Below are 20,612 nucleotides of genomic sequence, written 5' to 3'. Positions count from 1 at the left end.
TTCTAGTTGCTGGTTGCTTGCTCGCTGAGCCGCCCCAGCCTCGTTCGCCCGCCACGTTCCTCTCTCTAACGAGTTATGTTTCGCGCCCTCGTCGCGAAAGTTCGGATACGAGATTACCGTGCTGGTCGGCTCTCGAGCTTCGTTGCCGATATTATGGAAAACGCGAGAGGCAAAGTCGCGAGAGCTCGATGCCAGGAAACGAAGGAGAGGGAAACGGGACCGGGAATACCCTCGATTTTCTCTCTCTCTCTCTCTTTTCTCTGTCGGAGACGAACATCCCGTTTTTCGAAGGAACGAGATTTAATACACGCTCGATGCCGCTGCTATCGTTACGAGGAAGCATCGATGTTTCGATAAGAAACAAGATGCGCGTATTTATATTGGCAATGCCGGAGAGCTGGCTCGTAGTTTCCGTTAACAATGGCGATATCCTGCGAGAGCAAAAGTGCACAGATATCGAAATATGCGGGCGAACTGGAGTGTATCGATAACAAACTAGCGCCGTGGATGCTGCGGCGAATACGCTTGCCTGGGAACGTTGCGAAGACGTCCCGGAGAAAATCCTGAAACGGCCTCTCGAGTATCGAACGAGAGCGAGGAAAAATATCATCGCGTTTCGCAGCGTTCCGCCGAGACGCGAGTCATCTGATTAATCGCATTCACCGTCGCGCTAACCGACAGCATTTTCTCGACGAGTCGCATGCAGCGAAGAACGGCGGATGTCGTCGAGTTTTGGTGAAAAAGCGCGACCGAGATGTCGCGAAAGTACGAAGACGGCTTCCACGTGTATTTCTCCGGTTAAAACGCGCGGCGTATGCACGTCGCGTTTCGTGCTTCTCCGGCTTCGCTCACGCTACCTTTGGGACTCGGTTGCAGGGGTAACCAGACGAGGATCGTCGGCAAAGGAAGGAAGAACGCGTTACGTCGGCTGCCATCATTTTTTAAACGCTACACGATAAACAGTTACGCTGCCCTTTCATAAGTTACGGGCGTTATGTGCGCACGTACAATGGCTGGAATATCAAACGAGCGAACGTAACGATTCGCGCTTTTTATAGAACTGGCTGAACGGCGTATTCGTCTAGTATTTTAGTCGACCGTCGAGCCATCGAGAACGGCTGCAAATAGATCTTTGTTAGGGCAGAAGTCGGTTGATCGGTATGCTACGTAATGTCACGGGTCAATGTTGTATTATTCAAGCCATCCTTTTCTCTCGCACTGTCGCTTTTACGTTACCTTTTCGCCCGAGATTTTAGCCGTCCAACCGTTCCAGTTTCGCTTATTTCCCAATTACCGAATATTTATGGAAAGCGGAAACTCGAGAGACGCGCGTACAATCTGTACACGCGCTAGACAGACAGATAGATGGATGGATTCAAGTAGGATGCAGTTTGGAAAGTAGGATCGCGTGGCAAAGTGTGAGCAACGAGGGCGGGCAGAGGGAGACGTTTGCTACGAAAACGAGAGCAGAATAATCGTTATCAAAGTTTCGCGCCGATTGCAGAATGAATCGGGAACTGGCTGACCAAGATCCGACAAACTGCAGCGGAAGTCGAGTCGGTGAGTCGGTCCGAGGGAACTTCCCATCGAATTAGAGAAAAGTGTTCTCGTGGCGTCCTGTGCACACTCGCTACGACAAAGTTCTCCGTTAATCTCCTGGAAACCCCTACGGGTCTCGATTTATCGACGATATCCGATACGCGCAGCTTCTTCCTCCGATTTATTCTACCCTTCCTCCTTCTGTATCCACTTCGCTCTCCCTTGTCCAACCAACGACCCTTCCACTTTTCGCTATCCTCTCTTTCGTTTCGTAATACACCTCGATCAGACGTTTTACAAGGAATTCGTTGTCCGTTTCGGTAAATCGTACCGCTCTCGTCTCTAGAATACACGGAATATCAACGTTTCGCCGTGGAACAACGCGACATTCTGTCAGCGGATGCATCGTATCCCCGTTGGCGAAACAAGAAAAATGAATCGTCGAAGAGACGGGCAAAGACTCGACCGAAACGATGGATCGATGATCGTGCCGCGAACATCCCGCGACGATCGTATCGCTTTAAATTTAGATACGACACACGAGAAACTCGAAGTTTATTAATTCTTCTTGTTACGAGAAGATTCGGTCAAGTATCGGCGAAGGGAAGGAAGGGAACGAGCAAAGTCGACGATGTTGGTCGATGTGACGATGAGGAAACGAGGAATTGGAAAAACCGCTCGAATCGGGTCCGCTCTCGACTCATTACTTTGAATTATTCGAATAATATTTTCCTGTCTGGCTGAGAAATCAATGCGTCTACCCAGGCGATGCATAATTCATGGCATAGTATCGGACAGATGGAAGATTAATAGGCCTGATCAGACGCTCTCTAATCGAACGCTTACCGCCTACTTTCTTCCTTTCTCTCTCGCACCTTGCATCCGTTTCCTACTTCTCCTTCCCTTTTCGTTTATCTCTTTCGGAAGCTGTCTCGCATCCTGCGATAAAATCGATGGATAGCCTCCGGAGGGGACGAATTCCAATGATCTCGAGATTTTCCTATTCGGTCCTCGCAACTATTACGAACCACTTAATAATTTGAATCTTCAAAGATTTTCTTCTACGTTATACCTTAGTTTCTCGTACGAAAAGCTTTGTCCCACAGATAAACGAGAAAATTTTCCTCGACGCGAGGTGTCGTCTCGCCTCTTCTCGACACAGCTCTACTTCGACGAACGTCAGGTTCCTCGGTTCGTCCCGGCGCCGAAATTCGTCTTCGCTTCGCGAACGGTAAACCGCGAATTAAACGGTTAAGACGTATACAGTGGATCGTTCGATTTGTAGCGCGACCCAGGCAACGCGATGCGACGTTCGTAAACGTCGCTCGGCCTCGATATTCGTCTCGCATCGAATATAAAGTTGCGCGAAGACGAACGAAAGCGTAACGCGAAAACCGCCGTACGGATAAAAAGTTAGCAGCGTTTGCTGGAGAAAGTTTCCCCCGCGATTGCCGCATAGTTCGAGGGTTGCGAGTCGACTCGCGTTGCTCGGTGGACCGTCGTCTTGTTCGGCGTGGATTATCCGATTAAAGGCGAGACGATCCTCGAAATCGCTTCGCGGCGATGGTTAACGAGCAAAACTGTTTTTAAGCGGGAACGACGCGCCCAAAGTGGCCGGCGTCGAGCTTGTCTCGAACGGAAAGCAACTTTCCTTCGGATAACTAGGAGCCCGGCCAATAAAAGTTTGTCCTCGCATAATGCGAGAAGAAACAATTTTGGATCGCGTCTCCCGTACGAAGACCTAATTGAGACGAGCACGTACTACCCAATAACTTTCGAGTTCGACTCCGGAAATTAAATGACGTGACGCAAAAGCCAAACGCGCTCTCAGCGCTCGGGGAAAAAATAGCCGAGGACAGAGTTTCAAAGGAACTGCAGGCCAAGAAGACGGAATGCCGCGCGTTTAGTTCGAGTTAACCGAACTCGGGTTAAGACGAGTCGAGAATACATTTCGACGACGCGATGGAAAAACTTTTACATCGATGGGACGCGAGAGAACGTGTGCATTTTGGCTTTCGTTGCGAAGCCATTACAACGCGTGGTAATTATTCGGAATAAGTCCATCGAAATCGCCGGAGTCGCTGCCTGTCCCGAATAATCGATTACGGAGCAAAGTAGCTCGACGACGCGTTCTCCTATTATCGATTCGACGATCTTACAGTTGGATTTTTACGAGGGCAACGACTCCTGCCTACACCCGATGGTACACGATAACGAAGAAAAACGAAAAACGCGATACCTACTCGGATCGATTGGCGATGCTGTTCGTCTTGCTTCTTCTCCCTCGAACGCGCAACGTATCTACGAACCTAACAAACGAGAAACTTTCTCGAGACGTTATCGGCATTTCCGCGAAGATGGAACCGCGTTATTCCGTGGCGCATCGAGACGCGCTGACTCGGACGAAATCGCCAACAATTCGCCCATTATCGCGAGCGAGACGCCCGGAACGCCTTAAAACGCTTAAGAACGTTAAAAGTGCCGCTAACGGGGAAATCGGTGACGATTACGTTCGCGTTTTAAACGCGACAGCACGACCGTGGCCAGCAGCGATTTCGAGCGGCACGGTGCAGGAGGCGTTTCAAAGCGGACAGAATTAAAATTTGCTCGTGCTAGGCGGCACATTGTCGATTGGTCAGAGCCTCCAGATGTCGGCTATACGTCATGCCGGTGCATTGTACGAAGAGAGAACGTTACGCGCAGCGGTTATATCAATTTTCAGTCAGCGGATTTCACCGCCCTTCGCAGCCCGACACGTTGCATACAAATTGCCATCGCGGCTGCTAACTAACCGTGCGAGTTTGATGAACGAAAAACGACCGGCCATAAATAATGTCGCGTAACAACGCTTCCAAACGATCGATGCGATTGTCCGTCGTGGGTAGGACACGACGATCGCGAAGGAGCAACCGCGATTGGACTTGCGCTCTGTTACAGTCTTTCGAGACGTTGCCCTCGTCCAAGATGCAGCGAGTTCCGTATGGGATTTGCAGGAGAGTGGAAACGAGGGGGGGGGGAAGGACGAGAGAGGCGGGTGGGAAACGTAGAGACGCGTAACGCGGAGAAAAGTGCCGGTAGGAGGCATATAATGGCGAGTATTACGGGCACTTAGTCACTTTTGTGCTTCGGCCGGCATTGTGCTAAGACAAAAGATGGCGAATCCCCGGGAGCGATTCAACTGTCCCACACGAGCCAGTCGGCGGCACTCGAATAACTACGAGGGGCTCAGGGCAAAATTAAGCCGAGCGGTATGGCGCGGCAATTCGCGAGCGTTCACAAACACTCGCTCCTCTTATTCCTTCTCGTTTGTTACGGTCACGATACGCTTGCATATTCGCGGAGCGTACCTACTACTTGCAAATGGAAGCATGCTACTACCTTCTTCGTGTTCGAGTCGGCCGCGCACCCGTGTCCGGGCCTCTGCTCGCCTCTGCTCGCCTCTGAAAGCTCCGATACGCATTGTACCATTCCCCCTTTGTTATCTTTTTCTGTCGCGAGTTTACGCGGCGCGCCGCCCAGCTCGCTGCTAGTTTCGACTCCGACAATAGCCGGGTTTCTTCCACTCTTTCCTGCCTTCGTTTCCTCCTTCGTCTCTTCTCTTTCGTCCCTGCGGCCAACGCGAATTCGTTACGCTTCGAGCTACAGACTAGTTAGTTACCCTTTCCTGATTATTTTTCCTGCTTCGTCGTCGCGCACGCCTGTCCTTTGACGAACGTACCGTCGACTTCTTTGCCGTCCTCTCCACCCACCAGTCGCGATCAATTTCCTCGGAAGATTTTCAAAGTTGGCTAAATTTCCAAAAACCGAACAATATCTGCGGGAATGTGAAGAGGCTTGGCCTGGCCGCGGTCTTCTGTAACGTCGGGGGGTTGGCAATTTCAAATCCGAGAACGCTGAAGAATCGAGGGAAAAGGAAGACGAACTAAACTTATAGAGAAATAGGCGGAACGATTCGGAAGACCACTCGGTCGCGGGCTCTTTCATCTCCAACATCAAAAGGCAATTCCTGAAATTATGGAGATTTTTCCGAAGAATTTCGCGAAATCGACGGTATTCTACGTAGGACCGCGCCCTCGTGCTCTTTGTCAGAATAAACGGGTCGGGGGTTGAGAAGAAGGACGGCGAGAGCGGAGACGGAAACGAGGCCGACGAAGGGGAAGAAAGACGACGAGAGAAGAGGGAAGAAGTCAGGCTCGGAACAAATGAGAGGTTATTTCAGGCGGCAGACGTATGTACGTATATTCGGTACCAACGTCTCAACCATCGCATCGGCCCGAGTTTCCGACTTTGCATTTTTACCGTGAAACTCGCGGTTTGCCGTTAAACCTCTTGATCGTCTCTTTCTCTTCTCTTTTCTCCGCCGAGTAGCTGCCGGGAGAAGCGCCGGAACGGACGATCAACGCGGATAATTGAAAACATAGCGCAGCGATAACGCAAGATGACGGGAAATCGGTCGACGAACGCGTCCGACCAGCGATCGTCCTTATCTACTCGCATCTCTCGTCGACCGTTAACGCGTGCAATTCCCTGCAGAAGCGTCGCAAGATCGTACAACTTTCACGCTGCTCGCACGATATATTTCCGTCCAGGTCACGTTTCTCGGGATAACTCTACGTTTGAAATTCTTCTCTGACAACCAGATCGAAGATATTTTCGCGCATTTTGAATTCATAGAACATGGTTAATTGATCGCAAACAGACTGTACGATCGTATAAAGTCGGCGTCGTAATTTTAGACAGCTATGATCTTCGACGAAACAATATCGTACTTTCGAGCGATTTTTTTTCACCGGCACAGAATGTTATCATACCAGAGTCCGATATCTCGTCGCGTATATGTAGTTGATTAGTTTCGTGGTTGCCTCTAGAACAAAGAGCGGAGAGGATCGGGCTCGCGGGAAGATAACGCGGAAATATCCCAGTACGTATCAGGAAAATGGGACAAGCAGCGCGTATAATACGGTTTATTGTGTACGAGATGAAGATCTCGGGTTCGTGTGTGTTTTCAGCTTCTTCGGTGCTTCTCCGTCGCTTCGTCCCGCACGAAAATACGTGGAAACGATACAGGATCGTCAAAGTGATAAGAAAAGTAAGAGCCAAAAGACGTACGGAGAGGAAGACGGCGAAGCGAATAAATGTCGTTGTTCATCGTTGACTATCGAATTTTAGTTCCTCGGAAACGAGCAATTTCGTTTCGCAAACGCGCGCCAGCGACGCAACGTTGGATGACGCTGCAAACGTTGGATTCTAAATGATCGCGTATCACAGCCATCGACGTTCCACTCGCCGATATATCGACCGGTTCCAAGGTTAAGGAAAAAATGGGCCGAGATTGATATTCCCCGATGTCTGTCACGTTGCAGTTTCGGGATCGATCGGATCGGCGCGAGAATTACACGGGGGATCGGAAAACGTCGCGAAGCGTCGATCGGACATCGATCGAGTCGGAAATCGCGAGACACCGTATATCCCTCGGGGAGAAGGTACGATTAAGGAAGATGCCGAATTGATTCGGCCGTAACGAGGGGAGAATCGTCGGCTGGAGGGTAGGAGAAGTGCCTCCTCGTTTCGGTAAAGCCAGCGATACGACTCGTGGGACGCGATTTGAATAATCACGATGGCTGTTGAATCGGAAAAAGAGTGTCAATCTGCACGCTCGGTGCATGGAAGTTTCTCGAACGAACGCGCGTGGAAAGCAGCGGGAATATAGGAATACAGGAAGAGCGAGAAGCAGAAGAGAAACGCGCGGACCGCTGCCATTAGCGAGCGCGACTGTCGCGTCGTAGCGACGACGAGAACGAGGACGAGCACAACCCAACGGCGGCTGCCCAATTAGCGTTAATCCTTGTTAATCCGCGTCTCTCCAATCTGCATTCCTTTGTTCTTCGTTCGGGCCGCTTCGCGGCCCGACTATCGCGACAGTTTACGACGAGGATATTTCGAGTTGGTAGCGAAGGTTTGAGCCGAGAGGGTAGAAGGGATGCGGGACAGGAGGATGGAAACTAAACGCGGAAGCGGGGAAAGCGCCGATACCGAGGGAAAAGTAAGCCGGAACGACGACGGGATTCCCAGCTGTCGGTGAGCTTCCACGGCAATTTTATTCACGACTGTCGATCCTTCCGGTGGAACGTTGACGAGAAGGAAAGGGAGCGACGCGTCGACGAACTCGAGAAAATATCGCGTAACGAGCGTGGCTCGAAACGGGCCACCGGCCTCGCCACTGTCGGCCTGCTGAACACACCTTCTCCTGTCTTCAAAGTCAAAATCACGCGAAAACGTTAACGCGTATAGTGGACGCAACGACGATTAGGATAACGAGAACAACGATGATAATAGTAAAACGACGAGGTTTCGACGAATGGAAGCAGCGATACCGAAAGAAAGCATGCTGTCGATCGAGGAATGGCCCGATTGGCACAGGCCGCTAGCCAAAAACTCAGCTGCGATCCTATCTCCGTTACATCGACATCGATGGAACGTTGTCCGGAGAACGAACGCGCGAGACGAAAAGTCGAAACGTTGTGCACGGTGTGCATGCGAGTTGCAGAGATTCGCGAAATCGGCCGTATCGGGAGAGATTGTTTCCGATACACGGCGCGAACAAAGAGGAACGACGCGCTTAGAAATATTTGTCTCTTCGGAGCGACGAGGCATTGTCCTCCCATCGACGATTCCTCTTCTCTGTGTGGACGCCTGCGACCGAACGACGAGACAAAACTCTGCGACACGCGCACAAAATCAAAAGTACGATGGCACGAAGGACGGCGGTTCGTCCGACCAACGGATACAGAGAGATAGACGGCTAGACAAAGGGGCGGAGAGACAAGGAGAGCGATCGATGAGAGATGACGGACGCGGCCACGAGACCACGGACCACGAGCCACGAGACCGACGAAGAAGGGAACGCGTTTGAGCGGCTCGACGTACCGGGTCGAGGAAGAGGGAAGAACGAGGACCGGCGTCAGCGGTCGCTCCACTCACATTGTTACCATAATCGGCCTCGGTTGGGCCCATTGTTTGTCATTCAATTTTCCCGCTGGATTTCCACCGCGGACAATGGCAGGAACGCTTTATAAGTCGCGGGAATTACACGGGCGAACAAAGCTCGTAAATATATCCGTTGAATCGTGAAAAACGTCCTGCTACTACTACTACTAATACTACTACTACTCTCTCTCTCTCTCTTTCTCTCTCTGTCTCTCTCTTGCTGTTGCACGCAGAATGAAACTCCTCTCCTCTTCGCTCCGCTCTCTGTGCTGCTGCACCGCGACATCACGTTCCACCCTTCCCATTCTAGCTGATCCTCTCACGTCACCCTATTCGTCCCACACATCGTATCGTTCTTTCTGTTTCTAGGTTGCGTGTAAAACGCAGGGCGGCTGTGTTCTTTCGCGCGGACGCGCTTATATCGGGCACCCGACTGTCCTCGGCTGGTACGTACCGGAGGCAACGTACCAACCAGCCGACAAACCGGCCAGCGGCTGGAAACGCAACGGATACCGAGGCCGGCGTGGAGTGTACGCGCGAACGGACCAACGGCAACCATTCTCGTAAATCAGTGGAACTCCGGCTCCGTTCCGGGACAATTTTATGATTTAATCCGGTGAATGCGCGAAGGCTGTGGTCGCGGTAGCTTCGAAACCCGAGTTCGCGATATACCGGCTGCACTTGCCGAGATGAATTTCACACGGCGCCAAATGGTGACCGCGTGTAAAAATGGTTTGCGGCGTCCGATGGGTGGGACGGCGGATGGCCGGAGGGTGGTTCAGCGGACGTCGCGTCCGAATACAGAGGACGGAGTACGGGGTTAGCGGGTTGAACGCGAGGAGACCAGGCGACGCAACACGACGCAACCGTTCGACGCTCAACCAGCGTGAAATTTCAGGACGCTGACCGACGTGCGTCGCAATTTCTCCGAATTTTCGATCGGTTTGAGAGCGTTATTTGGTTAAACCGATAACAAAACGAACCCTCGATTACGAGATTGACAGCGCGCATCCAATCGATTCCCGGCCGAACCTGCACCCTCGTAATTTCCCTCTGACGAGTCTCTCGACTGCCTGCGAATTTTTCGGACGCCAACACGACTCGACGATCCGCGAGTCGCTCGTCGATGCGAGAACACTCTATCGCGCGTTCCTCCGATCGTCTGGCTCCGTTTACCGAAACGTCGCCTTCGTCGGAGATTAAGAATCGTCGCGAAAGGGTATCGCGTCACGAAGGATAGAGACCATGGAGATCGGTTCGCGTGACCGCCTAGACTCAGCCAAACAAAAGGTTTCTCGTATTCGTAAATCGCAAATCGAATTAAACTCTCAAGCGGCACGCCATTCCCGATCGCGATTCGTCGTGCATATAAAAGGAACGGATCGCGATCAACCGAGTCAAGTGAGTTGCGGGACGTATTCACAACCTCTCTGCCGCGTCTCACTTCAAGCCGCGGGTTATCACCGCTTTTTATTCTTTCCCGATATTGTCTTTCGTATCCACACACACACACACACACACACAGCTTCCGCGTTGAACGATCGTTCGAATCGGAGAAGAAGATAATATTCGTCTGTCCGTTCCGCTTGTGATCGTCGAGCCATCGCGATCTGTGTCCGTTGCGAAAACGTGGTTAAACGAGTCCCGTGTACCGAGCGTCGAGTTGTGCGAGTCGTGCCGGGATGTTATCGCATAATGAGACTGTCGTCAACGGTCCATTGGCTTTCATCGGCGAAGAAACTGGGTGTGTACACGTAATCCCTCGACCTTCTAAATGCTTGCGAGACGATCGAAAAATACGCAACTACGTAGTACTCGCGTACTTTGTTCCATAAATGAGAAAAGTTTACCGACTCGAGTACTCGTGATCGAACAACGATCCTTCGAGACAAAGCGCTACGACGCAGGAGGATATTTACGATCTCTTTGATCGCGCGTCGATTAACATCATCCGTCTCTCCAAGCGATCTTTACGAAAGCATACGACGATTAACTATTGTTCGTTTGCTCGTCATCCAGGTATGTTCCGTCGATGCGAGAGAGATTCCTGGGATGGAACGTACCGCCAGAGCATTCGGATCTCGTGCATCCCCACTGGAGAGGGTTCATAGCACCGGGAAAATATTGGCACATTGGATTCGCGCTCATGTATTCGATGCTGCTTGTAATGTCTCTCGTAGGAAATTGTTGCGTCATATGGATATTTAGCACGTAAGTTTGAAATTACATGGGAGGGTTGGTGGTGCCCTCCCTCGAGAAACGGTGGAATACTCGTCCGCCTGCGGATCGATCGTTGCCCGTTTCTCGAAACTATACTTCGTCCTATACCGACTACCGTCATACGTCGTCGGAATCTGCCGTCGTACCGATCGAACCGCAGATACTCGAGCTCGGCCTGTGTGTTTGCAGATCGAAACTTCTGAGGACGGCTTCCAACATGTTTATAGTCAGCCTGGCGATATTCGATATAATAATGGCCTTCGAAATGCCGATGTTTGTGATAAGCAGTTTCATGGAACGTATGATCGGCTGGGAAATCGGATGCGACGCCTATGCAGTCCTTGGTTCGATCTCTGGCATGGGACAATCCATTACGAACGCCGCCATTGCCTTTGATCGATACAGGTTACGATTATTCCGTTTGATTACGATCTGGTTACGGTCGGCATAAAACCTGCGAAGATACTAAACGCGCTTCGCTTCTTTCCGCAGAACCATTTCCTGCCCGATCGATGGACGGCTCAACTCGAAACAAGCCGCGATAATCATCGCTTTCACGTGGTTCTGGGTGACACCGTTCACTGTTTTACCGCTGCTAAAAGTCTGGGGTCGATTCACTACCGGTAACAAATTCACGGAAATTTAACTTCCCCCCGTTCCTTTTCTTTTCTTTCCCCAACCTAACCCTCTCGCGTGCTATTTCGATCGAATTATTCCAGAGGGATTGCTCACCACTTGTTCGTTCGATTTCCTCACGGAGGATCAAGACACCAAGGTCTTCGTCATGAGTATCTTCACCTGGTCTTACGTCATCCCTCTAACCTTTATCGTGTACTTCTATTCTCAATTGCTGCAATCCATTCGCAATCACGAGAGAATGTTACGAGAACAGGTCGGTGTCTACGAATTTCTTTTCCCCTTCTTCTTCGTTTTTACTCTCTGCTTTTTTTAATATCGTTGAACGATCCAGCTCTAACGGACTTTCTTCGTTTCTGCTCCACAGGCAAAGAAGATGAACGTAAAGTCATTAGTCTCGAATCAGGACAAGGAAAGGAGCGTGGAACTGAGAATCGCCAAAGTGGCATTTACGATATTTTTCCTCTTCCTTTTAGCTTGGACACCGTACGCAACCGTGGCTATGATAGGAGCATTTGGCAATCGGTAATTTCTACGTTTCTACGCAAGCTTTTCCCCTTTTCTTTTTTTTTTTTTCTTTTTTTTTCCTTTCTACGACGTAGTTACGATGACAAATCTAATCGTCTTTGCAGAGAGCTTTTAACGCCTATATCTACGATGTTACCCGCCTTGTTTGCCAAAACGGTATCTTGTATCGACCCGTGGATTTATGCGATCAATCATCCGAGGTAACTAATCACTCGTGATACTCTCCACGATATCGTGGACGTGAATACAAACGAAACGATTATCGCTCTCCATCTCTGTGCAGATACCGACAAGAATTGCAAAAGCGTTGCAAATGGATGGGCATTCACGAGCCGGAAACAACTCACGACTCCGCGTCTGTCCAGACCGAGAAGATTAAATCGGACGATGCATAAATCGAGGGCCTCGAACTTCCTACATTGACGCGCTTATGGGCACGATCGGTTTTCCAGTACGAGATCGAGACGCGCTAAAAAGAAAACCACCACTGGTGTGATCTCGATCTCCGTATAAATACGTAGAATCTCAGATTCCACGTAATTACGTGAAATTGTAAAATTGTAAAATATTATACGATCGTACTATTATCAAAGCATTATTAAAGTAAATTCCACGGCAAGCTGTTTTATTGAAATTTGCCTTTCGATCCACGTTATATTTACGCCGATTAAACGTCATATCGAAACGTCTATAGCGTTTCCTCGTGAATGCGTACGAGAGGTTGCGCGCTGTAACATGCGCTGCACTGTGCGCGGTAACTAGCGCGGGTCAATCGACTTGAATTCAAAGCCATCGAAGTCAATTACGCTTATCGATGCCTCAATGCGAGTAACAAACAGTTTCGCAAGATTTCTTTTGGCGAAGAAAACTTCTGGCTAGCCTTTCGTCTAGTCGAAATAAACCGAGTTGAAAATTCTCGGAATATAATTGACTCGTTGTTCGGAAATTCTCAGCGCGCTACTTGTGGAAAAAAGTGTGCGCGATGAATTTCCCTTTGATAACGAGCCTCTCGCGACACGTAAGCTTCTTTTTCTCTCATTCGGCGCGCAGAAGAGAGGAAAGAAAAGCGTAGTTTCTGCCTTTTAGCGCTTTTTACGGAAAATTGAGAGGGTCTTGTTACATTCTCGTTATCCCGATCCCCTTAACACTCCTGCAACTTTTCTTCCTAAGATTCGCAGAAAGCGATGATATTTTTACGCGAGGCGCGTCCCGAAAGAAACTATTTCGTTACACAGATTCGCAAATATAACGCTACGCGAGGTATAGCGTTTCCTTGGTAAAACGAGAGAAAACATCTTAATACGGCGCATATTTTTCAGCAGAGATGAAAACCGACCATACGAACCGAAAGTATATTATTGCCACGTCTCTTAACGCGTAATTTCAATTTACAGTAATTCCACGAAAGGCCAGTAACTTCTAATTATCGATTCGTCGTTCATTTACGTATCGCGTATATACTCTGTTGGATGGGAGTGTGGTGTTGCTAGAAATCGATCAAAGTTTTCGGATACTTGCGAACGTCGGCGTAAAATGAGAAACGCAAGGGCATATCGATGAAGTAACGAATGATAGTTTTTATCGTAGAAAGATCTCGGTTCATCGAGAAAGGCTAAGGACGATTACGTGGACGTGGAACGGAACGGTGAAAGTTTAGTCCCGATGGCTGCAACGTTACGAGTTGGTGGATCGTGTAGGTACGTGTAGATAGTACACTCGCGTGGCTCCCCGGACAGTAGGCGGAGTCAACGGATAGCCCGGCAGTTCAGTTAATATGCAGTTAGTACGTCATTTGTTTCTCGCCGCTGGGAGGGCTTATCGTAATCTCTAACGTCATGGCTCCCCACGATCTCTCGCGTTAGCAACGCTTGCCTCACAGATCAACGAATTCGCGGATTCTGTGCATACAGCGCGTTAAACGCGATCACGACGATTCGGCCGATTAGACGAAAACGCTTCTCCGTTATCGAAAAGTAGCGGAGAAGAAGCTGACTTACTTTCTTCCTCCTACAATTTTTATTCCGAATCGATTTACGCGGTAACTTTGCCGATTCGCCTGGTACAGTGTACACGCGACTCTTGCATCGATAGAATTTCCAATCAAGCGAAATTCTATCGTATTTGCCGCCGTCGAAGAACCGTTTTCCCTCGCAGTTCGTTTCGCGCACGCGACTCTCGCGCAATCAAAGTTTTCCATGGTTCGTCCCGCTATGGATAAGCCGGGAGAGGAGCGACAAGGGCTGTGAAGAAAGGCACGGAGAACAGAGGAGAGAAAGGGAGAGACAAGTTGGTAAGACGGGAAGAAGAAGGGCAGGAAGAAAGGAAGCGAGTACAGTTTGACAGGGCGAGAGTCCTGGTTTCGAAGAAATCCTTGATTAGATGTTCCCGTCAAAGGAACCCTTCGTTTTCCGAGGATCGAGGAAAAAAAGACGGGTGGTAAGGGGCCGAGCAACGAAGACGGATAAAACGCGAGTGGGGAAAGAGCGTGGAGCGACAGCGAGCGTGGAGGCATGGAAAGCGAGGAATCGGTTTGGGGAGCGAATTAAAAATTGTTCCAGTCGGCGAACATGGAGGAATCGCGGAGACCAGAAAAAGAAGAAGGGGAGAAATAAAGAGGCGTTTTAATCGAAGAGGTCTTGGAAGGGATTGCGCCGTTCCGAGAGTAAAAAGGAACGATCCCACTCGGTTTAAGATACATCCCATCCTATTTCCCGAGGTCGTACCGGCGACGACCAGTTATGGATGTTGAAAATTCAATTACGCGGGATTTATGGCTGCCGACGCTGGGCATATTTATTGTCGTGGCATCTCGTTCTGAGGTGGCTGGCCGAGTCCTCCATTTTCGCATCGAGGGAACGTCCAGTATCAAAATATTGCCTGCAAATACGTACTCTCGTTCCATCGTATTCCACGGTTACGTTCGATGGTTTCCTTTCTTCTATTTAAGCTAGCTCGATTTCAAGTATCGTCAACCGCGTTTCTTCCCTTCAGCGGTTCTCGTGTCGTACGGTTCGCGCGCAAAATGGCAAAATGCGGGAAACGAGTGGAACGATCGAATAAACGAGAATCCGTTTTGGAGTCGCCTATGTTGTTACACGCGTCTAGCATTAAGATAGCGCAGACGATGTTTTATAGCGTTTAGGTGCCTCGCTTTACGGGGCCGTCCTTTTTAAAGCTGTCTTAATCCCCGTTAAGCGCAGGGTAATAAACTCCACAGTGCTCATTAAGGTAGACTGTACAGTCTTTTTGTTCGTGGCACGAGATGTATATTAACGCGGGCAATAAATATCATCCTTATCGGCGGCGTTTCGCCACCTTGTTATCGCGTATCGATTTTCTACCACCCAAAGTCGCATGGTGAAACGCGACCAGGACTTTTCGAATTTTCCAGGACCATCGGACGAGTAGGCAAAGGAAAGACGGAGTCGTTAGGCGGACGATGCGTTGCCACGACCGTGGTTCATCGAAGCGACGAGCAAGATAGTCTCGTCGTGCCGAGATGGCAGGGCAAATCGCAACTTCGCCTTCCTACTCGATCGCGTATTTCATTCGAAACGTCAGACAGAATTCGGCTGTAAAACTTCCCTTCGAATAGAATTTGCTTACCCCGCGAACTCCATCTTCGGCGATCTTATCGGCGTGGCGCAACGATTTATCTCTCGCGCCACAAATCTCTGATACGCTTTATCGATATCGTTGGATTCGAGCAGATGTTTGCGGTAAACGAGAAACACGTGGTCCTTAGTAACTGTGTAGTTGATGCGCCAGTGTATCGCAACGTTTCCCTGCTCGTTCCTGTTAATCAACCGATTCAAGACGCTATTTAGTTAAATTCGCCGTGCGTCAGGACGGAAGGAAAGACGCGAAGGCGAAGGAGAAGGAGAAGCGCGTACAGGAGGCGGGCAACGTCTGATAGCAGGGAATTACGCGAGAGAGAGAGAGAGAGAGAGAGAGAGAGGGAGAGAGAGGTTCGAGGGAGGAAAGAAAACGGCGAAACTAATTTCAAAGCTGTTAAGAGCATTACGAAAGTATGTCCTCGACGGGCGTAGACGAGCGTTGACGGGCGTAGTTAGGCGTGGACTGGTGTAAAAGTATATCCGGGGCGCGGGTATTTACGGATACGTGGAATATTGGACGCGAGAACAAGTGGCGCGTAGTATGGCAGAAGATAAAACGAAGGTGCAGCTTTAGCAACGAAGTCGATGAGAGAGACTGGCGTTTCGCAGCGATTAGAGATGCTCGGGTTAAATCCTTTCGAAACGGGAGGCCAGGGATTTCGAGACAAAACTGCGCGCCGAGAAGAGGAAGAGAGAAGAGTAAAGGGAAAACGGGTGAACGAGTTAAATCAGAAGGACGGAGAAGAGAAGGAGAGACTGATTAAAGTGGAAAGAGCAAGTTGGCCCAGTGTGATGCAACGTGGACAATAGTTGGCCGTCGCGTCGTCGAGGGGTTGGCCAGAGGAAAGGTTGGAAGAGGAGTCAGCTGAGAGAGACCAGCATGGGGGAACCTGTGAACCCTCTCCTACGGACCGAAATACTAAAGCGAGCTTAAGTGCGTTGCCATAGGGACCAGCTGGAGTCGAGGGGGCGAGAGAACGGTGGATGGGGTTGCCGCGAGAGAAGGTCGTGCCACGTCCCGTCTATGCCGCGTAGTTTCCGAAACGCGCTAAACCGCTCGGAAGTAGCCAACGTCGAGATTTGCTCGCTTTTCTTCGCTGGCGATTCTCAACCGTAGATGCGCGTTTACTCGGCATTCTTAGACTCGCGTGAACGAACGCATTCGACGGAAGGATGAACAGCCTGTTTCCCGCTACCGCTATTGTTCGCCCACCCGTGTACTCGCTAAACGTTTCGTTCTTCTTCCCTATGACGTTTCTCGCTTTGGCGGAACCACGACTTAACGCGATTTCGAAGAAACATCGCATCTCCGGCTCGATCGTTGTACGTACATCGCTACCAACCAAATACGGCATAGTATTGCTCGCTTTATTATTTGCAGCGCATGCTGTCGCACGTCCGTAACAATACTTCCGTAAGTCTGTAATTTGCATCTCGTTGCTGATGTATTCCGTGTCCTTCGTGTATCAGCTCGCTGGCACGGTCGTTAAACGAATTTCCTCTTTCCTTGATTCTCCTTTTCTCTTATCCGCTGCAGAACGCTGCTACAGCATTCCTTTTCTCGTCCCTGCCAACGATTCGAGAATTCCACTCGGTAGTTGACACGGCAGTCGCGCGAGAAAAATGAAAACTTGATTATTCGCTTCACGACTTGCTCGATCATAATTGCGACTGGCTACGATCGACGCGAAACTGTTCGTGGCCTGGAATAAGAAAACTTGCTCAACGGAAAACCAAGCCTCTCTTCGCGAACCACGTTTTTAAAAGTTGTGTTTAAAATTTCCGATTTTACATTTACGGCTGGTGAACCCGCGTGAAACGCGTTAATGGCGCGCTATTCCACAGTCGATTTACGATTTAACTGCTGGACCATATTAATATGCCTTCTGAACGAAACTTGTGCCGAACAAAGGTCGACGAATCGGCCGAACAAACAATGAAATTTTTAGCCACGCCGTTTCTCCGCCACTTTCCACGCTCTTTCAGAGAGCTCCGCAGGAGGCAGAAAAGGGCTGAGATGTTTTCCCTCGAGTCGATACTTGCTCCCGTCGTCTTTCCTTTCAACCGTAATTCCACATTCGTCTTTTCTTCCTCGATGATCGTTTTCTACGCGCGTACTTTCGCCCTCTCTCTCTCTCTCTCTCTCTCTCTCCGATCGTTCAGCTGTTTCGCAGTTCTTTAGTCGGATCGTTGTCCCGTCGAGCTCTATAAGGAGCGGAAGCTTAGACTACGTGGAAAGCGGGAAAATGCCAGCGAAGGAAGAGATCGTCGGACGGAAACTAGGCGAGCTCGGCCAGCTGCAATACCGCGATACACAAACTTATTGGCGAAACTCGCGAAACTTCCGCAAGGTTTCGAGAATTTCAAGATGGCGAACATCCGCATTCCGGATTAGAAGAAAGGAAGAACAAAGGTCTCTGGAAGCTGCTTTATCGCTGGAAATTTTCCTCCTCTCTGCAATCAAAAATTCGTTTCACCACGCAACAAAGTATCCCGTCGAATCGTTCGATGTTCGATGTTCCGTGCTGCATGTTGCATGTTCGAACACGTCGCAACTCGCGTTCAGTTGACTCTATCGAAGTAATCACGAGTCGTGCCCATTTCTGATTGGCGCGATAAAATTAACAGGGATTCGTTTGGCGCGCAACTCCAATTGTAAATGGCACCGGTTAATTGGGTCGACCATCTGACGATTCGATGTGAGGAAATTCGAGCTTGGTCACGATAATGAGCCGTATTAATTATAAACACGTCGCACTGCCGTTAATTACTCAAGTTGGAAGTGCGATAGCACGTTTACATTCCCAGCATCTCTTCGATCTGTACAATTCGCATTGTCGCCGTGCGAACGAGCAGTTTTTAACGCGATGGCCTCGTTCGAACGACACGAACATTCGTCGTTTGTTACCTCTTTACCTCTTCGTATCTATCTGTTCCGGATCAACGTGTTCGCAAGGCACGCCTGCTAAAATTTTTACCAACCTTCTCCCCGATTAAATTTCCCCTCTTTCAGCTTGCAGAGGGAGACGAAGGATATTGTAACGCCACACCTTTTCCGTTCATGGCGTGTCGATAGTTCGTTTCTCTTCTGTCGTATTTCCAGATACCAGATTATTATTTCACATTTTCTTATCTGTCTTTCTGCATCAAATTTAACCACCCGCCCCCTCCCCACCGGAAATTCGCTTATTTTTACCCAAAATCGAGTCGTAAGTCTTCGTTTCTCGTTTATCGATATTTGGCTTCGATCAAAGGCTCTCTATGCTGTTAAACGTATCACAGAAAACAATGAAATTTAAACTGTTCCTTCGAGTAGCAGCGAATTACACATTCTAACCAACGCTCGTAAGATCTGTGGATGAAATTGAAGTAGCTACTACTCGGTCGATGTAAATTGTTCGTAAAAAGGGAAAGCGGAATGTGATAAATAGGATAATGTAGAGCTATCGATCGATAGAGAACGAGAAGAACGAGAAAACAAAGAAAGCTGTCGATACTCTCATTGGTTCTTGCTAAACCGAAAGTCGCTAGAGAAAAGGTAAAAATAAGAGTCGGCGTGGGATGTAAGCGCAAATCGTCCAGCGAATCGATTCCATTATTCGTAATAACGAGTAAACGACCGCTGTAAGCTACGCGCTTGCTAATATAGAAACGAACAAGAATAGAAAGAAAGTAAGGCGGAAATACGAATGTCGCAGGCCGAGCAGGTTACAGCTGAATAATGACTGCTGCAAGAGAAAAAGTATTAGTTCGCGAGCACGAAGCTTTCTCTGTAAAGCACGTTCTCTACATCACTCGCCTTTTGTCGATGCCATCCGCTAACGAGAAGTGATAACAAAACCATCTTGCGAAACCTCCACTATTTTTCCCGATGTAGCTCGTTCCAAGAGCAAAAGAAATTCTTCGACGAATTCGCTGTACGATCGGTATTTTGGAAAATTTGTTTAATTCTTTCCCATTCCAAACGTGCTCGGCTACAAGTAAATTAACAGGCGGATCTCACCGACGACACTACGACCAGATACGTATCTTCCGTGTATTAGGGTGTCCGGAAAGTGTCTTTCCTGTACAGACGCGTCTTTTACAACGGCGCACCTTTATATTACAAAGATGAAACCTAAACCTGTCGAACGTTGTGATCTTTATTTCGATAAAACAAAATGGATCATACGTAATTCGATAAAATTATACAAAACGGAAATCCATTATTTCCTTATAAACCGAAAGAAAGTTTTCGGACGACCTAACATATATTATGTATGTTAGCAACGATACATTTTCAAGACTCGTAGCAGGCAATTAGCTTTCGAACGATTTATGGCAAGCACTTGGACTACGCGTGAACAACAAAAAGCCAGACGAGATCGTGCAAATCTCTATCGATAGCTAGCGAGTCGAACTGGCGTAGTTAACCGCTGTCAAAGGTTTTGATCGACGCGAGAGAGTTTAAGGTTTCAAGTTGCAGCGTTTTAACGCTGATCACGATACGGATTCGACTCAGACTCGAGTCGGTTTTAGATTATTATACATTCACGATCTAGCTATCTATGACTTACTCGCGGCTATTTAAGAAAAGCCGTGCAACGTTGCGCTGCTTCAAAGAATAAGAATATTATTCCTAGAAGAATCAATGAGAGAACGGGAAAACTGGGCTGCCTTCTAGTAAGGCAACTACCGCGAACAGCGCTGTACTTACGGTGAACATCGAACAGAAATTACGTACCGAATGATTCGACCATGCGGTGATCTCTCTGATTAATAGAAATTTCTAACGATAGACCGACAAAGTGATTACTTCGCTGGCAAAACCGAGAAATCGTTTCGTCTATCTAGATCTCTGCGACTAACGCTCGAATCTCGTTGTTGAAAATCATTCGCCATTGAAATTGTTGCGTGTAACTGGTCGATGATCAAGAAGACGGGAAAAATCATGGAAAATGGGCGAGCGTTGCACGCTCTTGCGAAAGAAGCGATAAAATCGCGTGAACGCGCGAAAATTAGAAACTGTTTTTTCCAACGCGGTACGTTCGGCAGTTGCACGGTCGAGACCATAAAAGTTAACGAGCTGTTGGCGAGAAATCGTTA

At 49.0% G+C, this 20,612-nt stretch overlaps 2 protein-coding genes across 6 annotated transcripts in view; one reads left to right on the top strand and one right to left on the bottom strand.

Annotated features, from left to right (window-relative positions):
• The window catches only part of LOC138186896 (cell adhesion molecule 2-like), a 142,737-nt gene that overhangs the window by 52,756 nt on the left and 69,369 nt on the right, over positions 1–20,612 (bottom strand). The window lies entirely within an intron of this gene.
• Positions 10,114–12,485, top strand: Rh5 (Rhodopsin 5). The gene is made up of 8 exons (XM_069126975.1): positions 10,114–10,270; positions 10,546–10,737; positions 10,936–11,151; positions 11,239–11,369; positions 11,466–11,638; positions 11,750–11,907; positions 12,015–12,110; positions 12,194–12,485. The coding sequence occupies exons 1-8, from the start codon at positions 10,209–10,211 to the stop codon at positions 12,303–12,305; spliced, it is 1,140 nt and encodes a 379-aa protein (XP_068983076.1). The 5' UTR covers positions 10,114–10,208; the 3' UTR covers positions 12,306–12,485.

Source organism: Bombus flavifrons, chromosome 14, assembly GCF_040668555.2.
Source record: "Bombus flavifrons isolate JBK064 chromosome 14, iyBomFlav1_principal, whole genome shotgun sequence".
Taxonomy (NCBI): Eukaryota; Metazoa; Arthropoda; class Insecta; order Hymenoptera; family Apidae; genus Bombus; species Bombus flavifrons.
Note: the sequence above shows the minus strand (reverse complement) of the source record. Positions and strands in the feature narration are given on the sequence as shown.

Bases quoted from the DNA above. Each gene is read 5' to 3' on its own strand.
- Rh5 (XM_069126975.1), top strand. From the start codon at position 10,209: ATGTTATCGCATAATGAGACTGTCGTCAACGGTCCATTGGCTTTCATC. The intron at 10,271-10,545 runs GTGTGTACACGT...CTCGTCATCCAG, and splicing joins TTCATCGGCGAAGAAACTGG to GTATGTTCCGTCGATGCGAG. The intron at 11,152-11,238 runs GTTACGATTATT...TTCTTTCCGCAG, and splicing joins ATTGCCTTTGATCGATACAG to AACCATTTCCTGCCCGATCG.